The 22,538-nt window shown below is 45.4% G+C and overlaps 1 protein-coding gene across 9 annotated transcripts in view; it reads right to left on the bottom strand.

Annotated features, from left to right (window-relative positions):
- agrn (agrin) overlaps positions 1–22,538 on the bottom strand; it is a 248,571-nt gene that overhangs the window by 144,253 nt on the left and 81,780 nt on the right. For 7 of the 9 annotated variants that reach the window (XM_056384775.1, XM_056384776.1, XM_056384773.1 and 4 more), the window contains one exon: positions 4,055–4,093. In XM_056384775.1, coding sequence (XP_056240750.1) covers positions 4,055–4,093 — 39 coding nt within the window. Of the gene's footprint in view, positions 1–4,054; positions 4,094–8,357; positions 10,632–22,538 lie in introns of those variants that run through there. The other 2 variants (XM_056384779.1, XM_056384781.1) reach the window with 2 other exon arrangements.

Below are 22,538 nucleotides of genomic sequence, written 5' to 3' on the forward strand. Positions count from 1 at the left end.
TGGTGGGGGGGGGGGCATCTCAAAGCAAACCTGCATCGCTAACTGTGTCAACAATTACTTTGTGTCATAGGGAATCAAAAGCAAATAGCGCTGCACTTTACAGCTCCGACCCACTCAGGTCTCTCCTCTCTGGCTAATATTTTTGTTTTTGTCTCTTTGGGCGACTTTTTTCTAACCTGTCTTGGCAGATCGATACCGGGTGAGCTGAGGTCAGATGAGCCACGCCTGAGTGGGGACGCTGTCAAAGACGGATGGTGAGATGCGGGGGGTTGATGGGACTTTGCTAATTTCTTCGCCTTTGCCTTTGACCTTCGTTTATGAAAAAAAAAAAAAAAAAACACTACTTACTGCCTTCTTCACAAAAGCATCTGCTGAGTCCACAGACTCAAGATGAGACAGGCTGAACCAAGGTGAGGATACAGAGTTCAGCTGTACAATTTCGAAAGCTCTGTGTACTTTAAAAGGGCAACAAACTTTGCGTTGATAAAGTCAAGGCTGCCTGGTGCCTGCTCTGCCCCCCCTGACCCCCCCCACCACCACCACCACCAGCCTCCACAATAGCGGGATAACAAGCTGCTCTCTGTTAAAAGCCGGACATGACAACTCTTCTGTGAAATCGTAATCCTGGAGAGGCAACTTTACAGTGTACCTTTGATATCTTGATGTGAGACATTCTCAGGCAGTACCCCCGCCCCGGCTAAAAGATGAGGTAGATATTTTGCCTCTGTTGTGTGAAATCTATGATGTGAAAAGATTTAATTAAGATAGGCCGAGGAGTCATAATTAATTCTGCCTCTCTCAGAGTCAGGCTTACTGTCAAGAACACAGGGAAAGGCTCCGGCAGAATAAATTACACAAGCGTCCTGTGCGTATGTGTATGTGTATGTGTGTGTGTCTGTGTGTGTGTGTGTGTGTGTGTTCCCCCCCCCATCTAAGGGGGTAATGGGTTTGGAGCGCTTAGTAATTGTATTCTCCCAGAGCTGACAAAGAGTTATGTCAATTCTTTAGGAAGTGCTAGTGTTCTCAAAGTGTAAGTGAGCCCGCTAGCACTTTTTTCAGGTGTCCCACCATCTTAGATCAAATCACATTTCAGTCCAGGAGTTTATGTTGTCTGGCAGTGAGGAGCGTCCACTGGGGAACGCTGTCAGTGACAAACGCGAAATTGAAGGATTCGCGGCGAATGGGCTCCTGCCAGGCAGGTTGTGCTTCAGACGGCTACAGTCACAGGAGACCTCTGAACTGTCTGCGGCGCCGCTCTTCCATTACATTTTCATTCTTTTGAGTCACTGGCCTATTTTGGATCTTGTCTGGCCAGTGTTTTCTCCCATAAGGTTGTAATAGGATGAAATGAAGGATACCTTCAGGGAGTCATCTTCACCTGATTTTCTTCTCAGCCTGAAGACCTTTAGACAGAATTAAGGAAACTAATCTATTTTTTTTTTTTTGTCCTTGTTCAGCTACAACTAGATTTGCTATAAATCCCATAAGATAAATTCCTGGTTTAGCACCAATTCCTCTTAAACCTCTATTAAAATACAGTAAGTGACTCCAAAGACAGAAATCGTATCTGATATGACTACAGCCTCCTTCCTTTGTCCCTAAACAGTGGACAAACAGTGTTTTCACTGGATATGGACACTGACAACTGGGGGGCAGAGAGCTTCATTCATCAAGCATTTCTCATAGTCGACCCCTCTTCCAGAGTCCAATACTAATCCCTCAAGCTGCAAATTCTCTGAGCTTTCTCGTTTTAGCCAAACACGCAACAACTGTCTTATTATCAGGAGACGACAGGCAATAATGAGTGCGGCCTGAGCCAAGCAACTGTAGCTTTGAGCTTTCAAAGAAAGAGCCTAATTAAAGGCTGCTTTGTGACTTTTGTCACTTTTTTTGACTGGTGATTATAGGCCATTCATTGGGGAGGATTCGTCAGCCATTTGTGGGTGGCGCACACCATAAATATCATCTAAGAGCTTTGCTTATGTTGTGCCGAACCTGCCCCCCCCCCCAAGCCAAGTCCCAAGATTCTCTCACTCTAATTTGCAGAACAAATTCCTTTACTTTCTGCAGAATCTCCTCATGCTAATAAGGACGTTTCATCAACGGCAGTTCAGAGACAAACTAGGCTGTTTAAAAATGCAGACTCCTTGGTATCTTGTCTGTGATTTCCTGTAATTAAGTACTGGAGAGCGGAGCGTCCTTGGCACTGAGGACAAGTTCAGTAGAAAAAGCCCAGCGCTCTTTGGAGCAGATTTGACTAATGGCAGAGCTGTATCAGCCCTCCGCTGGTCTACAACATCTTCTAAATTGCCCCTCCACCACTACTAAAACCATACATCTCCAACAAGTGGCCTACTGTCGTATTTGGGCCAACTCTAATTGTCTCACTAATCTCTCCAGCGTTGAATGACCCAGAGAAACTGCGTCCCACAGGGCAGGCTTACCCCCACTGATTGGAGGCTCTGCTTTTTGTTTTGCTTGGCATATTAAAACAGCATAGGGCTGCTGATGGAAAGCCTACAAAACTATTGGAAATGTAATTAAGGGCTAGCAGCAGCTTTTAAACGGTTGACTAGTGCAGAAACAAACTGTGCCCCTCAGACAGCAAAAACTTTAATACATGGGAAATGAGTGGCTCAATCGATAAGCAGGGCGTTATTTCTTTTGTAGAGGGAAATTCAATGGAGGACAGAAATGGGCCGCCTCGCTGCTTGCAACTGTTTCTCATTTTCCTGGTGGAGAGGCAAATTTTATGGCAACATTTTGCTTCAGAAACAGAGAAATACAGACCTCTCCGTAAGAAATAATGATTTGTCAAGTCAATTTCATCTGTCATTAAAACAAAAACAAATAGCTGCTGAAAAAACATGCCAGCTGCAATTGAAACTGCAGTGTTTTGTCATGAGGCACAAAAGGGGAAAGTAACACACAATCTCGCAAGCTCCTCAGGTGCTGAGGTGAGGCCAAGTTGAGAAATGCTCCAATCAAGCGCAATTATTTGCTGAAGCCAAACGCCACAGCCATTTCACATTGACAGTGAACGGCCTATTGTCCCGACTCTGCCAGACAATCACATTCATAATAAACCCACCTCTAATTTGACACTTTTTTTTTTTGTTTTTTTAAAAAGCCGACATCTTTCGTAAAGCGCTTTTACAAACAAGCCTCATGCCTGTGGAGCAATTATCAGAAACAGAGTCAGCAAGCCCCCACTGTGGCCTTTTGTCATCTGGCATGTCCTCTGGCATCAGCTGGCCGGCTGGGATCATTAGAAACATTTTCTCCTTGTGTTTTCTCCCACCAAAAACCTCTGGCTTTGTAGCCGGCACACAAGCGGGATTAGACAACACCTTTAGAAGCTAGTAGGAGTCCATCGCTGGCTCTCTGTCAGTGCAGTGAAGAAATACAACACCAAAGTCTATCAAACACTGCCTCGCTGCGCTGCCTCTGATGAATATTCATGATAGCAGCTTGAAAACCAGCTGTTTTCCTCCAATTAAAGCTTGTTGAGATCCACCGTTTTGGAAATAAATTGTTACTTTTTTTTTTAATTAACAGCTAATGTTGCTGGACCAGAAAACAAGTGAAACAATGCAGCATCCACTGCAACGATTTATATGTGTTGGATGGGACAAGAACATGTGGATAACAGCGTGAGGTCATGCTGCTGCTCTGAGCCCCTGATCTACGAACCCCCAGCGGTCTAAAGTAATGCAGATCACTCAGGGACAGGGATGGATATTATCCTATTAGAAGGATGTGAACGCTGCTGCGGTAACAGGTATTGAACATCAGCCCGAGTAGCTGTGTGGAGCAGATCAAATCAAGTCATCAAAAGATCCTTCTCACATCAAAGCCCTGAGCAGACCTGGCCACGTGCCTGCCATACCAACAGTGTGGAAACAAAAAGCGGAGAAGCCAAATCTGGCGCTGCACACGGACGGCCGCACGCTTCAAAAGGCAGCCATGGCCGTCTGAGGTCATTATTCGCAGGCACCCCACTAAACACCATCGGTCAGCGAAGGACAACAGAGAGAAACCACAGAGGACTTACCATCAGGAGGCTGCGCCGGTGTGAAGTGAGGAGGTTTGTCTGAAAGAGATAAAAAAAGAAGCAGAGAAATGGGTTTTTAGTTTGGGGGTGATTCAGAGGTTTCCCGGGGGTAAGGCCCGAGTAATTGAGTTGCTACAGAAAAGAAAAAAGAGACACATTCTGTCTACAGGTCTGGCTTTTCTATCTAACACATTCTAATGCAGTGACCGGGGGCCCCAGAGGGACGCAGCCCAGCTAATCGGCGGGGCTACGTTTCAGCGATAGCAGTATCATCATTGTTTTGTCATTCATTATTTCTCGGGTCTACTCATCCCAAACCGCACAGGGTGACTTCTGATGTTATGACAGCACATGATAACCGAGAACACAGGTGGAGGAGAGGTCTGCTTTTTGGTTTTGGATTAAAAAATAAAAAAAAAAAAAGACTAAGAGAGGATTTGACATTTCACAACAGCGCTGACATTCAGTACACTGATGAAAAACACTCAGTCCCCCCCCCCCGTAACCATATGCAGAATAAATCACAACTCTTTTCCCTTAATATATCAAATGACATCATGCTGCTCTCCCAGTGAACACCCAGTAGACAATGATGTAAGGCGTGTTGGTTTTATGGGAACTGCATAACGAGACCTGCGGTGTCAAATGACAAGAGGGGTGGAGCAACAATCAGGGGGAAACATCTCATGCAACCTGAGTCCGCTGCAGGTTTGATAACTTGGCGATAGAAAAAACTAGGTCAAACTTGACCAGGCAGTGAGAATGGATCAGTAACAGTTAATGGAATGGAGGTGAACAAAAAATGGAATTAAGGCTGCGACTAACATTTATTTATATTTATTTTTATTGTTGATGAAATCTGATGTTGATGTTTTGATATGGTTGATTGTTTATGCTGCAAAAATGTCAAAACAATAGTGAGAAAGCAATTTCCCAAAGCCTAAGGGGATGTCTTCAAATTATTTATATTGTCAGACAAACAATGTGAAACCTGAGATATTTAATCTACAATTTAAAGCAGAGAAAAACAACAATTCTCACACGAGACACTGGAACTAGAAAAAAAAAAGCAATTGATTTCCTATTCAAAATGTGCAGATTAATTTATTTGTTAATTGGCTAATTGATTAAACAACTATTAATTAACTATTAATTTCATCCTCCCAGCTTGGTAATTGTGGAGCATACAGACATCACGGACATATGGTAGTGGAGGAATGAAGAGTGAACAGAAAACACATTCAGCCTGAATCTTCCTGAAACATATTTGGTGTTAACTGTTTCCTGTTTCTCACACAATAAAATCCTCATCAGCTCTGCGTGACTTTTTGTCATTTACCAGGGGAACGTCACCAAACGGACAGCCTCGCACAAACAAGGTGCTGCGCCATCGTGCCGCACACTGGTCACAGTTTACCAGGGCACTGGAGTACCGAGCACAAAATCCAACCAAACCATCTGTACACTCGCAGTCAACTCGGCTGTCTGACTCACTAAGCAGAGCCTCGATGAGTTGTCAGAGCTGCCTGCAGCGAACAAACACACCAACACACACATTCAGGAAGGATGTGCAGCCACCCAGCCATCTCTCCGATGTCTCTTCACTGTGAGGGATAATGAGGAAGATAAAACACATCACATCAATTACTCCGCTAACACATTTTTCCGGGACCCTGTCAACCACTGCGCCGGAGCCTTTCTCAGGACTTATGCGATACCCGTCGGCATCCCGAGACACTGAGTTTTAAATTCAGGCTCACTTAAAATTGCTTGTCAACAGCCGGGCTTTGTGGGAGAGAGAAAGAGAGAGAAAGTGTGTGTCTGTGAAAGAGAGAGAGAGAGAGAGAGAGAGAGAGAGAAAAGAGGAGAGGGGAGAGGCCAGGCTGGTGCTAGAGATGGGAGGAGGGGTGTTGAGGTTTAAGCTGGTTCAAGAAAACATAAAAAACGAAGGGAACATAGATTGGCATCAGGAAGATACAGAGGAAGTTCTGCTAAAAGTGTAAAGGAGCAGACAGGCGCACACACAAAAAGAGACTGTACTTCCTGTCTTGACATTCGTGTGCATGTCTGAAAACACACAAACAAACATGAGCACATACAGACGTACTGTCGCACAAGGCAGGGAATACAAAGAGAGAGAATGTGCCGTTCAAAGTGAGCCGAGACGCCGAGAGGCGACGCTAAACGATTTCTTCACATTTCCATAACGAAAGGACAAGATAAGGTCTGTATATAAACATATCAGCCTTCCCATCTCCCTCTGCACCCGGAAAAGCCCGCGCGGGTTCCTGTGCCTGTTTGAATGTCACTACATGGCACATCATTCACCCTATATCTTCAGCAAATCAATACGTGTCTGACTGTGACATTTAGCCATGTGCACAAAGAGGAGCGTGCGTGTGCGTCTTTGTATGCGTGTTACCTTCCCCCTTTGGTTGGGGGGGTGATGTATAGTTGTACAGAATGATAAAGTGAGTGCGTGTCTGTGTGTGGGCTCCGCTGGCAGGTGGAAAGGTTTCGGGGGGGGGGGGTGTTACAAACTGTGTGTGTGTGTGTGTGTGGATAAGCTTCACCCCATATGGTGACAACAGAAATTGAGAATCTGAGGCTGCACAACTCTTCTAACACCCCTCCTCCCACCAAACACACACATGCACCCCACGTCACCACTACTAGCACTATCACTGTGGCATCCAGCTGTCCTTGCGGCCACACGGAGGGCTCTTGGCAGTGTAACAGAGTCCCTTTTACCTCATCAATTTCAGCAGGGCACATTTCTCTTCTCTCGGTCATCTGAGAGGTAGAAGATTGGCCCGCTTTAACCCAGTTTGTATTAAATCTAATAGAATCTGTCTGGCAGAAATTGATTCAGTAACACCGGGAGGTTACAAATGAACCGTCCTCCTCCTCCTGGTCACCCACATCCACCAATTACAACGAGAATGAAAGACTGACAAACGGGACGGAAAGACACAGAGCTGGAAAAGAAGTGGACACTCTGGGAAATGCAAAAGAGGGCATCTAATGCAGTGGCAGCCACCAGGATACAGGGACTCTGCCTCGCACAAGTCAACAGCCTGATAACAGACGAAGAGAAAAAGTGCTGACATGGAAGAACAACCATGGCTGAAGAGTATTAACAGAGTCTCTCCCTTTAAAGTGTTGCTCAAACACCACTTCAGCTTGAATGTGGCAGCACGAAAACAACTGTTAACACGGTGCCGATTTAACTTATTTACTTACTCTTTACAATTTGCAAGTGATTATGCGGCATGAGCCTTGCATAAATAATAGGCCACTTTGGTGAGTTGAGACTAATTTCACCTTTAACACAGTCTAAACTTACAAGGCACTCAGAAATAAGACTCATCTGAGTCTGTGAGAGATTGAGGAGGCTGCAAGAGTCAGCGTTCACACAAGCTGGTAAATACAGGGTAGAGGGGAGCACCGAGGTTGTGTGCGAATATCTATTTCAGTTGTGGTTTTGAAGGCAAACAGTTGGCCCTTTAAAGCTCAAGCTGTCAGGTGTGAGGCTGGGAGTCAGATCGCAGTGCTTTTTTAGGCACCATTTGAAATGTGTCCCTGGAATTGAGCATCAAAAACTGGCAAAGATCAAAAGTTGAATTCTTTGCTCCGGTGCTGAGAAGTTGGAACTCGGGTATTGCACTAGCACCAGTCTACATTTTCAAATGACAACAACGATGGGCTCAATGACTTACTAAAGGAATTACCTCTCTTGTCAGAGACGCTCACAGGAAAACTCTTTGACTGCCTCGCAAACATTACGCCTCTGCCTCTTAATGGGCCACTGTACTTTCAAAAGACAGTGGGACAAGAATTATGCAGCGGGAGCAGATGACAGGAGGGGTTGAGGCTTTTCAGGCCAAAAGACATTTTCTCATCCTCCAAAGGCATTTAATCACCATTTAATACTTCATCCCGCAGTTCAAAGTAAATGCCAAGGCTTCGGAGAGGAGATATGAAGCAGTTGTGAAAGCCTGCAGACACACAATCAAGCAGGGGGGGGGGCGTGACTTTAGCTGTCTTGATGTCCCTACTCAAGTGCAGATAAGGCTGTTATGAGAGCTAAGGTGAGCTCGTTTCTACAAGGGCACGTAATGCAAAAGCTACATGTAGTATGCTCAATGCAAAACCATTTCTCTCCAGATATATTCTGACTAAACGGCGGCGGTTTGTGCTGAGAATTGCACTGACAAACAGTGACCCGTACATGAAAATGCAGTAGAGACCAATACAGTAGAGTACAACAGCAAAGTTGGGTGTTTCATTTGAACCAACGTACAGTTGTTGAGGAACAGGAGCACAGCGAAGCCCAGGGTGGATGTGGCCAGCAGGATCAGACAGATGTTACAAGGGATCATGAAGTAGCGCACCACCAAGGACACCTTGTGCTGGTACCTGCGGTCCCGCTCCGGCGGCGGCGGCGAGGGATAGTGGCACCCGCTCATGCTCCACTCCAATGACCCCCTCCCCTCCAGGGTGGAGGAGATGTTGGGACGAGGAGGGCGACGAGGGGTGCCCAAAGACCCGTTGGAAAAAATGATGGCGGTGGGAGAAGGGCAGAGGATGAAGATGAGGAAAAAATAAAAAGCAAAAGAAGATCCGTAATGGTCGGTGTTTCAGCTGTGGTTCCAGCTGTGCACCGTGGCAGGCACCCGGTGACTGTTCCTGACAGAGAATCGCAGCAGCAAGCTTTCAGCAGTTTCCAAGTAACACATTTTTAGAGATAATAACATCCATTTGGGGAAAGAGGACAGACGGGGGGGGACAGAGATGTTGAACTCCTACAGCCCCCCACCTGTCCACGCAACCTCCATTCTGCTGTACCCACTGGGAAAAAGACAAACTAATGGGCTTTCAATGTGTGAGTATGTGTGTGTGTGTTGGTGTGTGTAGTGGTTTATACTTACAGTGCAAATATGTGTGTGGATTTAAGTGGGTGGTTGTAATGTGTTGGTAAATGTGTGCTAAAGCGCTTTTGGCATGTATGTGTGAGATGCACCTAAGCCAGAAATTTGGGCATTAGGATGTGGGTGTTTGTAATTGTCAAATATCCACAAGGAAAACTTCCACAGGAGCACGACAGTAAATCCACAGAAGCAATCCTCTCCTTTCTTCCCGGTGACCCTGACGGGTAATTAGATGGACATGGAGGGGGTCTGGCAAAGCCGGCTCCAAGAGGACACCCCCTCCTTTCTTTGTCAAAAGCCTTTACAAGACAAGCCAAGGTCTGGTGCTCACCAACAACGTGTGTCACAGGTACTTCCCTAAGAGGTGATGGCTGAGCATCTTTTTCAGCTTCTCTGTGGATGTCGCCTGTTGGGGCAACAATGGCTTTGCTGCTTTCCTGAGCAATGATTTGCCTGGCACTCCTCTGAGTCAATACAACTGCTTCTTTGTATCCGAAGGAGGTCTGGGAGCTTGTCAGGGTGAAGAGATATACGACCACGGCACGCAAGAGCAACCCAAACCTGACACTGTCACCGGAGCAACTCGAATCTTCTGTAGCGCGATTAGCCGGGCGGCTGGAAAGCAGCTGGCTGCCTCTCACTAAACCATATGCTCCTGGGATCACGGAGATGGTTTATTTTTTCCTCCCCTTCTCTCCAGCGTGCCTGCCACACCTCCTCGGTTCAATAATCTTTATTCCTGGCCAGTCTCATCGAGAGGGTGAGCAACTGCAAACCCCCCAACGCCGCTGTGAGCAACTGCAAACAGGTCAGTGGAAGTGGCGGAGAGGGGGGAAAAAGTTGGAAGAGGAGGACGATCACAATCCCCCCCGCTGGACCTGCCAGCGCGGAGACGTCTTCTCCCCCACGCAGCGACGGATGAGTAGCAAAACACAGAGACAGTCTGAATGAATAAACTCGTAGAAAGAAAAAGGAGAAAAACCTGTGTGTGATCAGAAATCAACCGAGAAGCTCGAGGCGGAGATTTGTTGGGCTTTCTTCCCTCATGTCAGCACCGTGACAGAGAATCCCAACCACATAATGAGAGGAAAAGGTTCTTATTGGGTCCTGATCCTCGTAAGACTTAGGTTGATTCCGCTTCTTCTTTCAGTAAAGAACTTGTGCAGTCTTTTCTCTCTCTCTCGGTTTGTCGTCTCTCTTTTATACGCTTCCTCAAGCATCCAGTCCCTTCTTCATTGTCTCTGGTTGTCTCAGTCCAGAGGCGCTCCCTGCGTCCTGGTCACAAGGATTTATGCTCCAGCTTCTGCTCCGCGGGGATCCAATATTCACTGGCAGCCAAAACAACAAATTAGGCTCCGGGTATTCATAGCGCGCTTAATCCCCAGGCAGCAGGTAGTGGTCCCAGTGTCAGCGCACTCAGTCAGCCAGCTGAAGCAAGGAGGAGTGTGTCAATGAGAGAAGTCAGCGAGCAGACACGGCAATACAGAGAGAGAGGGGACGTAAACGAGAGGGAGGAGGAGGAGTGCTGGCAAAAAGGAAAAGCAGCTCCTGACACTTCGGTCCACCTTTCTTGTTTTTCTTGAGGAGACGGGGGGCGGGGAGGGGGGAGTGGGAGGAAGAAAAAAAAAGCAGCAGCAGCACCAGCAGCAGCAGCGTGTTGCCGGTTTCCCAAACACTCTTCTCCTGAGCGCGCCTCTCTCAGCTCTCAGCCAGCGGAACGGATGAGCGCATAATGAGAGAGTGAGACAGATATTGCGCGAGAGAGAGAGAGAGAGAGAGAGAGAGAGAGAGAGAGAGAGAGAGAGAGAGAGAGAGAGAGAGAGGGGTGGGGGGAGTGGATGAGGGGCCGTCTTTGACAAAGGCAGAGGGGAGGAGGGGTTGGAGTTGGGTGAGAGAACAGGGAAAAAAAAAAAAAAAACGAATGAGAATAAAGGCTTTGAGGAGTAGTACTTGAGTCCTGTCAGAGTGGGGGGGGGGGGGGGGGGGCAGCAACAGTGCGGCAGCAAAACAAAAGAGGGCCACGGTCTTGGGAGATGTCAACCAACTCCTCCATTTGTTTATAGACTAATCAAAAGAAAGTCTCTTCCACAAGAGCTGGAGAATTTCCACAAAGATTTAATGAGGCAGACTGAGAGAAAACAGGCATGAGGAGGGAGGAAGAGAGCAAAACTTAAAAACATTAAAGTCAATCATGTACCGAGTCTCTTCAAACAGCCTGACTCGCTTGTTTTTGACCGATATGAGCAGAGATAAGCCAGAGAGAAACTCCATACGCATTCCACATAACAAGCCAATATTCAATTAATTAACAATCCCATTTGGATGTTGTTTTTTTTCTGACTTACTTTCATGACAAGTAATAAGAGGTTCCCCCCCCCCCCCCCCCTTGTGCTAAATAATATGGCAAAAATGAATATTCAGCAGATCTGGCAAATGATCTGAGGCGGAGGCATTTCTATTTATCTGTTTCGCAGCATGTAATTTTTTGCCCTTTTTAAAAGCAATGCATTACTGCTCCTCTAATGAGATAATGAGGTCAGAATAGAGGGGCGGTTACGCTGTGTTTTAGCAAGACCCTGCATCGATATCTACTTTGAACAAACTCAATGGCAGCAGGCGGCAGATGCAAGGCGGTATATCCATCATCAATTATTTATGTTTTTTTTTTTTCCACTCTCTCTATCTGTGTCTCCATCTCCATCTTTGCCGTTCAACTCCCCCCCAACCCTCCCCGCGCTTTACACAAGGGTGCACACACACACTCACACACACATACGCACCAATGGTGATGCACACAGTGGCTGCATCCACAGAGGAATTGCAATGAATGCACACACAATTGGCTTTACTGTCTGATAGAAACTAGCACATACACACAGAAAAATGGCTCCTTCTGTCTTTTCTTGTCTCTGTTTTCAGTCTATAAGCTCACACAACACTACACTGCACTCTCTCTCTCTCACACTCACTCACACACACACACACACACACACACACACACACACACTCACTCAGGTAGGTGATCTTGCTTCACTCCCAAAGTCATTTATCTCTTCGGACAGAGTGTTCATTCCCAGACCTAAGCTGAAGCTCAATGGGGGAGACTCTTATATGAGGGGAGCCGAGTTTTCAGGCTGCCCGCTGAGGGTCAAGAGTTCACCCCCCCACCCCCGGTCTTCAGCAACACCCCACCCACCCAGGAGTGCCCTCCCCTCTCTCTGCTCCTTCCAGACTCGATACCCCCAGACAGTCATCAGCTCTCACGTTGCATAATAAAACTTGATTGATGGACTGATTGAAAAAGAAAAAAGGAAACAGCTGCTGTCTTATTTGTTGCCTCTCTTTTGTCTACCTTTCTTTTCACTTTCATCCACAACTGTGTCTTTATCATCCATCCGTTTTGTCTCAGCCAGTGGGAACTTCAGAGACTGCAGACAATTACAACATAACACCACAACATCACAGGTTGAGGCCGTGAATGAAGTGCCAAACTCCCCCAGCAGAGGGCGGCGGGGAGTCAGCCCGGCAGTCTGCTCTGCTGCCACGACCCAAATAAAATCTTCTGTCGACATCAAAGCTCAGCTGCTTTGATCCATTTTTAATGCCACAAGTATCGCACAAGGTTAACATCTCTCTCTGAAGGCTTTGAAATGGCAATTTCCATTAAGGAGCCAAAGGAGCTGCTCTATTGTTTAAAGGTCTGGCAGGGGTGAGAGTCGTGCGTGTGTGCATGTGTGTGTGCTACTCTTTATGCAAAGGGTGAGAAATTTGTCGAGTTCAATAAGTGATTGACTATTATGCTTCAATCAATTAAGCGTGTGTGTGTGTGTGTGTGTGTGTGTGTGCCTGTGTGTCTGTGCATCCCAGTGCACATCCCGGTCTTTTGGCCAGCGAGCATTGATCTAATTGATCTAAGAGAAAAACAGTTGTTGCCTTTGCTGAAAGAAAATTTCTCCACTGAATGTGGAGAAAAAGATAATCATGTGAAAAAGAGGTTTTTACCACTGAGACTTTAAAAAAAAAAAATCAACCAAGAGCAAAAGAAAGAAATCCTCTCATTTTTTGCATCATCTTTATATATTTCGCATACAAGCTACACTCATAAAGTCCAGGGTCAGATCACATATGGTGATATTTTTTGCAACTCTGCAATGATAAGTGGTTTCTAGCCGGCAATGTATTGTACTTAAAAGCACTATATCAGTGTTTATCAGTGGTCTGACACAGAGAGCAGGAAATGTGGATGTGTATTTCTTTCTAATTTAACTGGTTAAATGTACCGATGCTCCAAAGATTTCAACCGACACTGAATATTATAAGTTTGGTGCCGATTCACAGAGAATAACTTGTCAGAGAAAACTGCATTTTCTGGTTCAGAACTGATTAAATTAATGCAAAACAAAGTCATTCAACTTATTTTGATGAAATTAGAGGCTCAGTTTTACGGCTGTGTCTTTCCGACTTTGGGTTTAACGATTTTTTTTTCTAAGCTCACGTTCACACAGAACTATCCTGGGTCATGAAAAAAAAATGAGTTCTTCAGCTGAATCTTTTATCAAATAATTTGTTAAAAACAGTGTGTAAGAGCTTTGTACATTAGGGTGTGCGGAGGAAAAAAATCTGTGTTGATGAATATACTAAAACCCCATTAGAGTAGGGCTGTCCATTTTTCAAAGCAGGAGCTATCAAAAGTGAAGCTGTTGCCTTCACTAATGGCATTAGAGATCACCCTTCCCTGCTGTCCATTGTAAATTAGGGTTTTAATGATGTTGATGAAAAGAATAGTCTGTTAAAATTTATAACGGATTTGGTAATTGCCTGCACTAAAGCCCGACTACTGGCCCACTTGACTATTCATGGGAGCCTCATTTCCAATATAATTTACTGTATTATTTGTCATTTTGTGTTTTATTTTGTGTCGATGCACGTGTACGTACAGATAATGAGAAATCTGCTGTAATGACAGTTTTTTCAGCCAGTGGCGTCTCAGAGCTCAATCCGGAGTCAGTGACTGTTATTTTCTGGTACGTATTTGTATGGCTCTATTGCACCAAATAACATCGGTGGGGTGATACTTCTTATAAATGTATCTAACTCCGCAGTGAGCTTTCTATGTTAAAAGCCACGACTTCAGCTTTCACGGACATCAGGTAAACATCATGAGGCCATGATGAATTCCTCATGCACATCAGTCCGTGCAGAGATGCTACCAGGTAGACCAGTTGCCTCGCTACGACATTAACACCAATCATCCGAAGTCAGACTTCCCCGCACCATCCAACAGATTCCCAGACTTTGCAGTCATCAGGCCCCCGAAGTGATCAGCAGCCATCTAAGCATCGAAGAGGCCGCGGCCTCTCGCAGCTGTGCGTGGCTAACAGCATTAACCTCTGCTGAACTGGGATTTAAGAAGAAAAAAAAAAGAGAGAGTGGGAGGTACCAGGATAGATGATGATGAGGGACACAAACAAGATGTTTCTCTGACAAGTGTTATCATGACAACCAAACATCAACACTACGACAAACGGATGAGAAAGTACTGCTCAGTAATTATTTTACAATATGCACGCTGAAACTACAGATCACCAACAGACGGAAGCTACAGATGGGAGACAAGTTAGAAGACAAATAAGCATTAAATGTCTTAGTCAGGTGTTGGGCCGCCACAGGCCTGAAAAACAGCTGCAATGCTCCATTTCTCAAAGTCTGTGAAACTCTGCTGAGGGGATGAACACCAGTCTTCCAAAGGATACTCCCTCTTTTGGTTTTTTAATGATGGATGTAAAGAACAGAAGCAGAGTGACAGGTACTTCAGAGCACTTTATAAGACTATGAGACGATGAAGAGGGATTTTCCAACTCTGGAAAGTTATCACATTACAATGGTGTTGAGGCAAACAGCGGACTTTTAACATTACAATACTCTACCAGGAATGTGCACTTGCTTGTACTTTGCGTGTGTTTGGATGACATTGTGTTGCGTTGTGTTACACTGCATTGCGTTATGTTGCATTGCAAGACGAGTTCAACTTTGTTTCCGGATGATCTTGTGTTTTTTTTTTTAACACAGCTCTCAAGCCAGCACACTTGCCTGTCTGTCTAATCACGGCCTAACAGGTCACTTCCATAAGTGTCAGCTGGGTTAAGCCTATGAATCAGACAAGCCCTCGTGCTCTGTACAGACTGTTATGTTCTGTTTGATCGTGTTTCTCCACTGATTTATTAATTTATTTATTAGTTAACAGGGTGACTAACATTGACATTAATGCGATCTGGCTCCTAACGCTCGACTACAGGAGTTAAAAACCTCAAACAGGTCCAACATGTCTTCTTTTGAATCATATTTTGCTGGTAAAAAAAAAAAAAAAAAAACTGATGCCAGTGCCAGTAGCAAACACCTGCGCAGAATCTGTTAAAATGCGGTCATTACTCAACGGTTTCCCTCCTCATATACTAGTAGTACTGAATATTTAGATAGTTTAAGTTGGTGTTGTGTCATGACAACACTATTTCTTACTCTGCTGATGATGATGATGCAGCGTTGATGTGAGTGCGTGAGAGAGTTCCCACACTGGGTGGGCTCCACACAATGTGACTCACAACGTGACACATTGCTCAGTGTTTGGCGTCGATTTGGGTACACTTAGACGCCAACAGCAGTGAAACGGAGCACTCAGTTATCTACAGTTATCTACAGAACATTGGTGGTATTTTGCCGTTTGTTTACTCTGCTAACCGGTCCCTCCAGCTGGTTCTTTTTACTTCCACAGAGGACTCTGCGGTCAATATGATCCACCTGTCTATACTCAACACTTCTGGCCACATTAGCCTCCTCCTATGACTACATCCCACGCTGCCATGACCTGCTTTGTCAGCCTACTCTCAGCCAGCTCTTCGCCTGAGGCCTTATCCAGGACCTGTCCACTCCTGGACATTCAGTTCCCTCTCATTTGGCGAGGGTGGTGTGCCTCGCCTCGGGGCTCATCTGGAGCTAGAGGACGCCAGCCATAGCCCGAGGGCTGATGTTCTAAGGCCTGCTGCCTGTTGAACCTCCTCCTTCCTTTTCCACTGGTCGAAATGAGGATGAACTCATTCAGGAAGGAGCAACTTGTTATTAGCCAGCTCTGATTTTCTTGCCAGCCACTCCTGCACATCAACACCCACAACAATAATGTTTACAGGATGTAATATCCTCCCTGCTCCACTGCCTTGCCCTGTTTATTCAGGGCTTTAGCACCAACAATTTTCCCTTAATAGCCAGGTAGGAAATTATTCCACTGGAAAGACAAGAGGCAGGGAAATAATGAGAGAAGGAGAATTATTAAATGGTAGAAAAAGGAGTGTGACAGAGACAGAAAAGGTGGGAAGAGGAGGAAAAGAGCAACCTGGGAGCATGGCCGCTGTAGGCAGAGTTAGTGGAGAGTGACACATCTCCATGTGGCTGGCATATGGAGCCAATTGTGGCAGCAGCACAGGAAGGTTAGGAGCAGGGAATCAGAGGAGGAGTGCCTGGCTCTGACAACCTTTACACGGGGAAGGCAGGGCTGATGAAGCTGAAGGATGATACAGATGTCAGCCATCTGTCACGGGGAGCTGGCCAAGTCACACTGGCCCCCATCAAGCGGAGAGAGCAGCGGGAGACTTGTGATGACCAGTCATTATGAGTTGGGAGCTGTCCGTCTAATATGGCCAATTCGCAATCATAGCTTACCTTGTATTGGTGTGGACAGAGGACAAATAAAGGCTGGGTTTATGTGTAACATCATCACATTAGAGTGCTGTGTTCAAAGTCTCAGATATGGAAAGTTGGCATTGGCTGTTCAGATTCTTAGGCTAATTCTAGCTTTGCATTATTCACACAAATATGACCACTACAATTTTTTCATGTGCACGGAGCGGGTGGTGGTGACTGCCGCTTGACAAGAGCTTCGGCCATCATCATTTACAATACAAGAGGTTATAATCCGCCCTCTGAGCAGCTGTACATCTATCGGAAAGTGACTGGCTGGTTAGCATGCTAACTTCAGGAGAAGAAAAGAAGGGATAAGAGACAAGAGATAACACTATTGTTGCTTTCCACCGCTTGAGACAGCTGTTGGTGAGTAAAGAAATGAAAATGTTCAAAAATTTTCAACATGCGCAAACATTGTGAATTTATGTCGATTTATATCCGCTTCATCATTTTATATGCAACTAACTCTAAAATGTACTATGTTCTCCATGATTCAGCATCCTCCTCTCCACAACCGACACCGAGGGCTCCAGAGATGTTGAGCACAGAGCCAGCCTTCCTGATCAGTTTGTTCAGTTTATTGGTGTCGCTGGCTCTGATGCTGCTGCCCCAGCAGACTGCAGCAAAGAATATTGCACTGGCACACTGGTAAACAGACCGGGAGGACTAAAAGATCTGTAACATCTTGCTGCAAACATTAAAGGACCTAAACTTCCTGCTCTGTCCCTTCATGAAAGACAGATGGCGTGCGTTGCATTTCCAGTCCTGTCTGTTGTTGTCAGGGTGGCTTCCAAGGTATTTGGAAGTCCACAAACCAGTCCACCAGGTCTCTGTACTTTGCCTCCTGTCCACATTGCAGAGTCATCTGAAAACTGTACAGGGCGTAGAGGAAAGGTGAGCAGACAGTCTCCTGCTGTGCCCTTTTGCTACTGACCACCCATTCAGACACACATCCACAGCTGCACCGACTGTGGTCCATCTGCGGTCCATCTGTCAAGCATTTACCTGCATATTCTGGATAGAGTTAAAAGCACTAGAGAAGTCAGAGAACATGATTCTCACAGTGCTGCCTGCTTCGTCCAGGTGAGAAAGGGCTTGTTGAAGCAGGGAGATGATGGCGCCGTCAACTCCAGCCTGAGGGCAGCAGGCAAAATGCAGCGGGCCTAAAGAGGTGCTCATCTGACGTCTGAGATGGCCAATCTGTATCGAATCAGAACTGAATCTCAGGTATCGTAGTGGCACCAATCAAAAATGTTCAAATGATACGCAGCTCCACACAGACGTGAGGGAACATAGAGGAGGTAGTGAGCAGTGTGTGGGTGCGCCCTGATCATCACCATTCAGTAAGTTAACACTAAAGTCAAAGACACAGGGGAGAGTCATTTTAAACGCTTACGGTGCAAAGGCCACGGGAATATTCTGCCGTCTGCAGATGAGGAGCCACGCCAAGACAAGGAAAGAAACAAATCCTCAAACATTTCTTGCAAATAAAAGGTTTGAGTTATTTAATGAGCACCGTGTCTGAAGCGGAACATTGTCATTATGCACACCGACTTGAACTGGGAATCTTCTATTTTAGATTCCCGCTCCATCAAAGGGTTTATGTACTGTACAGTGGATCCTTTGTGCTCTACATCAATAATCCTGCTTTTTCTGAAAATATAATTACTGCTGCCTTTACTTTCTTTAACTATAGCAAGACAGATCACCATATACATCGCTGTGACATATACATACTGTACACAAGCCGATTTAAGCAATAGGCTTTCAGGCATCAAAGCTGACAGTGACAAGCTCTTATACACTCAGACCCTTTGGTTTGTATTTACAGTAATGAACTCACTCGCCTTCTCTTTCTTTTGTTTTTTTTCCCCCTCTCTCGGCCCAGCACTGGCTGCACATCGAGCTGGATCTTCTCAGATAGAGGACGGAGAGGGAATATTAATTGGCAAGCAATACCCCCTTGTTGAGACGCAGCCCATAAATGAAACGGCTATAAATTATTTATATGCCTAATCAGATGGCATGTGCTCAAGTTATTCTCTCAAACAAGACAGCTTCTGTGCTATTCCTTTTTTCTTCCTCCCAGTAAATAATTCTAAATCCTTTTGATAAGAGCGCAGTCAGACAAGGTTGTGTGCTGGAAGGAGAAGCCTAGATAATATGGTGCTACAATGACGTAATAGCTGTTTTCTGGCTGCAATCACGGTCAGGGAAATGAATGACCTGCTTAGCACCAGGTATTAAAATGCATCCTGTGTTTGCAGGGTTTTTCTTCTGTTAGACAATGCGCAGATAAAGTGCAGATGTAAATGCACGCAAGGTGCGCTGACTATTAACAAACAGGAGAGAATGAGAAAAGACTGATCAATGAAGGATGTGCACGGTTATCACATAACAGGAAACAAGATCCATTTTCACATGGATCCAAACAAGAGTTGTAGACAAATTGGACTGGTCACAGATTTTAAGGTGCATACCAGCAAAGAGAGCTCACCACTAAGTCAGTTAATCAGTAAATTAAATGACATACAGTGTTTGTCCTTGACCTCTAGAACTGCACACAGAAGCATTTTCCTATCAGCATTTGTCTGCACCTTTCAGCACTGTTACAAATCCCCGTTTCATGATGATACAACACTATCGTTAAGGTTTGGTTCGGTTTAGTCACAAAAACAACTTGATTAGCTTTAGGGAAACATCGTGGCTCGGTTAGGGGACAATCATTCTGATGTTTCAAATAAGTAATCTTTAACTGTCAGATGGAAACAGAAAACAAACAGCCAGTTTGGAGGGGAGGACAGACTCAAAAGTCAGTGTAAATTGGTTTATCTTTTGACTTTTTGGGCTTTGGGTATTGGGATAGCAACTCACAATATTTTTTGACATCTTTAGACTTAATAATTGTCAGTATATTCTTAAAAAAAACAGATTTTCTTTTACATTTTTGCCAGTTTTTGTATTTAGGCAAACTTTTATGCTCAAAGATTTGGCTCCTTTTGTTAAATGAAACTACTTCTTTTTAGAGAAATATGTTCACATTTCTCAAACGAATGTGTGATTTTAGTATCAGTACCGAAACATGAAAATGAGTCAGTACTTGGAGTCCTATTTCAAATAAAAGCAAGACACAATCTGGACACAAGGTGGATGCCAGCTATTACGAACACAACCACTGTTGTTAGCATTCTGCTGGTGCAGGAAAAGTAGACTGGACTCTCTTGCTATTGGATGGTCTGTTATGCTGTACCCTGAGCTCGGGGGGGGTGCAAGGTCAATGCTGTCATAGGTGGTTTGCAGTTAGAAGGAAACTAAAGGCAGGGAAGAGGGCCATTACTGGCCGGAGGAAGCAGAGGGCACAAGGTAAAGAACCGTCGCTAGCTGCCTTTAACCCTGAGACTGGCTGTCTGTCAACCACAAGTCTTTAGCTGCTTCCTTTCAGGCCAAACAATGTTCCGAGATTCTTCAACACACATGTTTATATAAGTGCATCGACTTGGCATTCACACGCTTGCCAGAGACTGACAGACATACAGTATATCTTCTTTCAAATGCCAAAAGGTGCGACAAGGTTAAAATAAATGGACTGCTTAAAATTTGCAAGAAAAAAAAAAAGGAACAAGAGGGTGGAAACTGGATGGATTTTATAATTCCTTCTAAAAAAAAAAAAAGTTTAAGATCAGGAAAAAAAAGCCCTGGCAAGTAGCTGCAGAGAGACTTCGGCAAGAGCCACTTTAAAGGGCTTACTGCTGTTTCCTGACCTCCCTTTTAACTCTTCTCAGCTAAGAAGTCATTTACCTCACTCACCAACATTGTGAGTGGCTGGAAAACTCCTGCTTTTGACAAACACGCTGTCTGCTGAAGTGTCCTTGAGCAAGACTCCATCCACCTTCTGAGTGCCGTCCTGTGGCTGAGCCTGACCTCTGACCTCCATCTTTAAGGAGACAAGAGAATTTCTCCACAGGGATCAATAAAGTATCGTTCTCTCTGATGCTGGGTCACAGCAGAAAAACCTCAATTTTCACCGGTGGCTGGCCTCAATTTGAGCTTCTGAGCAGCGCCGACGGAGGTGGAGGTGCAGCGGATCCTCAGAGAGCGATGCAGATTTTTAAAACATTACACAAGTTCAAGTCATGAAGCATTTGTCTGGTGTTGGTCGAGGCTCTGGGATCTAACTTTGGATAGTGGGGAAACAGATATCAGAGTTATCTACGAATTTTCTATCCTCTCATCAGGAAGGTGCAGTGTTTGAATCTCTGAACCTTCTCCCTCTGTTTCTTCTAACATCTTGCTGCAGTCTAAAGTTCTGGTTTGCTGGAGACTCACAGACACCCACTGGTATAAAATGTGTTAGTCTTGTGAGTGTGTGAGCTCATCACTACTCAAGGTACACGTTTAGGGAGTCTCATTACTTTTCTCCCATGTGCCCTTGAGTATGAATAAGCAGGTACAGAGAAAGACTGGATGGATGAGGTGTATGGATTTCTACATGTCCTTCTACCCTGGCCTTCCCTCTTCATTTTCATCAGCTTGCGCAGAACAGCCAAGACTCAATCACGGCAGGAGAGGTATGTGCCAATGTGTCAACTCGTCCGTCATCCAGAAGTGGTGGGGGTGGAGTCAGAGGGGCTAGAAGCCGAAGAAGGGGGAGGGCAGTGGACATGGTTTTCGCGAGCAAACGCATGACAATGATGAGCTTGGCGTGTCGCCGAGGCAACAAGCGGCCTCATCCATTATTCATCTGAGTAACAAACTGATAAACGAGGTAAATGAAGAGGAACAACGGCAGCGAAAATCATGCCGACGGACGGAAAGAGACATTTAGAAGCTGGCGGCACCAGCGGCATCCTGAGGCGCATATTAATCTGCGAGGTAAACAACAAGGTCCAGATACAGGGTCAAAGCAAAGCGGCTCTCATCCTTGAGAAGACTAATGTGGAGCAAAGTCCACAGCTTCGGAATATGGAAAAAAAAAAAAAAAGTGCTCGATCATGTGCTTGAAAACATGCAGGTGTTACAGGGAGGCTTGGCATCTCAGCAGAATCGACACACGTATGCTGGCTGGTTCTCACTTTGTCAATCACCCACCTACCATGTGCACCCCAGCACCCTCCACACCAGACACCTCGCCACTTTCCAGCATCAGAAAACAGACGACTTATGCCTTTGCAGCAAAAGTTAAAGTCCCACACACTTGCATCAGTCTACCAGCACAGGTACAGAGAGCATAAATGATATCCCGGGTCTCACATGACATGCCAAATTCATGCAACACGATCTGTACGAGACAGCAGGGGGATGAATTATTGCCCTGTTGCTACGGTAACACCTCGTACAGAGAAAACACCATGCCGTGGTTTGAAAAATGTTGATTTGTGAGATTTCATTTTGAAAACCATTCCAGTGACGAGGGCGATGGAGGGATGAAAGAGAGAGCTAAGACTGACAGGGAAAGAGGGAGAGAAAGAAAAGAGATTCAGATACAGTGAGGGGAGAAAAAAAAGAGAGAGGAAGAAGGAGAGGAACAAGGCGAGGCTTCGCTCGCAGCAATTTACAGCAGCGCTTTAGACAATCTGGGTCACTTCTGTCAATGTATTTCTATAAGGCGAGCAGAAACACCTCATCTGCCATTCATTTCATTTCCATTCCAACACCTGCAAGCCATTTGCATTCTGTCAGTTTTACCTCTCCCTTTCATTTCTCCGCATGCCACTACATTTCCTGAATGATAACATACTGCCAATTTCTACACTGGCATAGCATGGGCCAGGACAAAACACCACCTGCATCCAAAGCAGGGAGGGGGAATGGTGAGCCTTTTT

The sequence above is a fragment of the Seriola aureovittata genome, chromosome 9 (genome assembly GCF_021018895.1).
Source record: "Seriola aureovittata isolate HTS-2021-v1 ecotype China chromosome 9, ASM2101889v1, whole genome shotgun sequence".
Lineage (NCBI taxonomy): Eukaryota > Metazoa > Chordata > Actinopteri > Carangiformes > Carangidae > Seriola > Seriola aureovittata.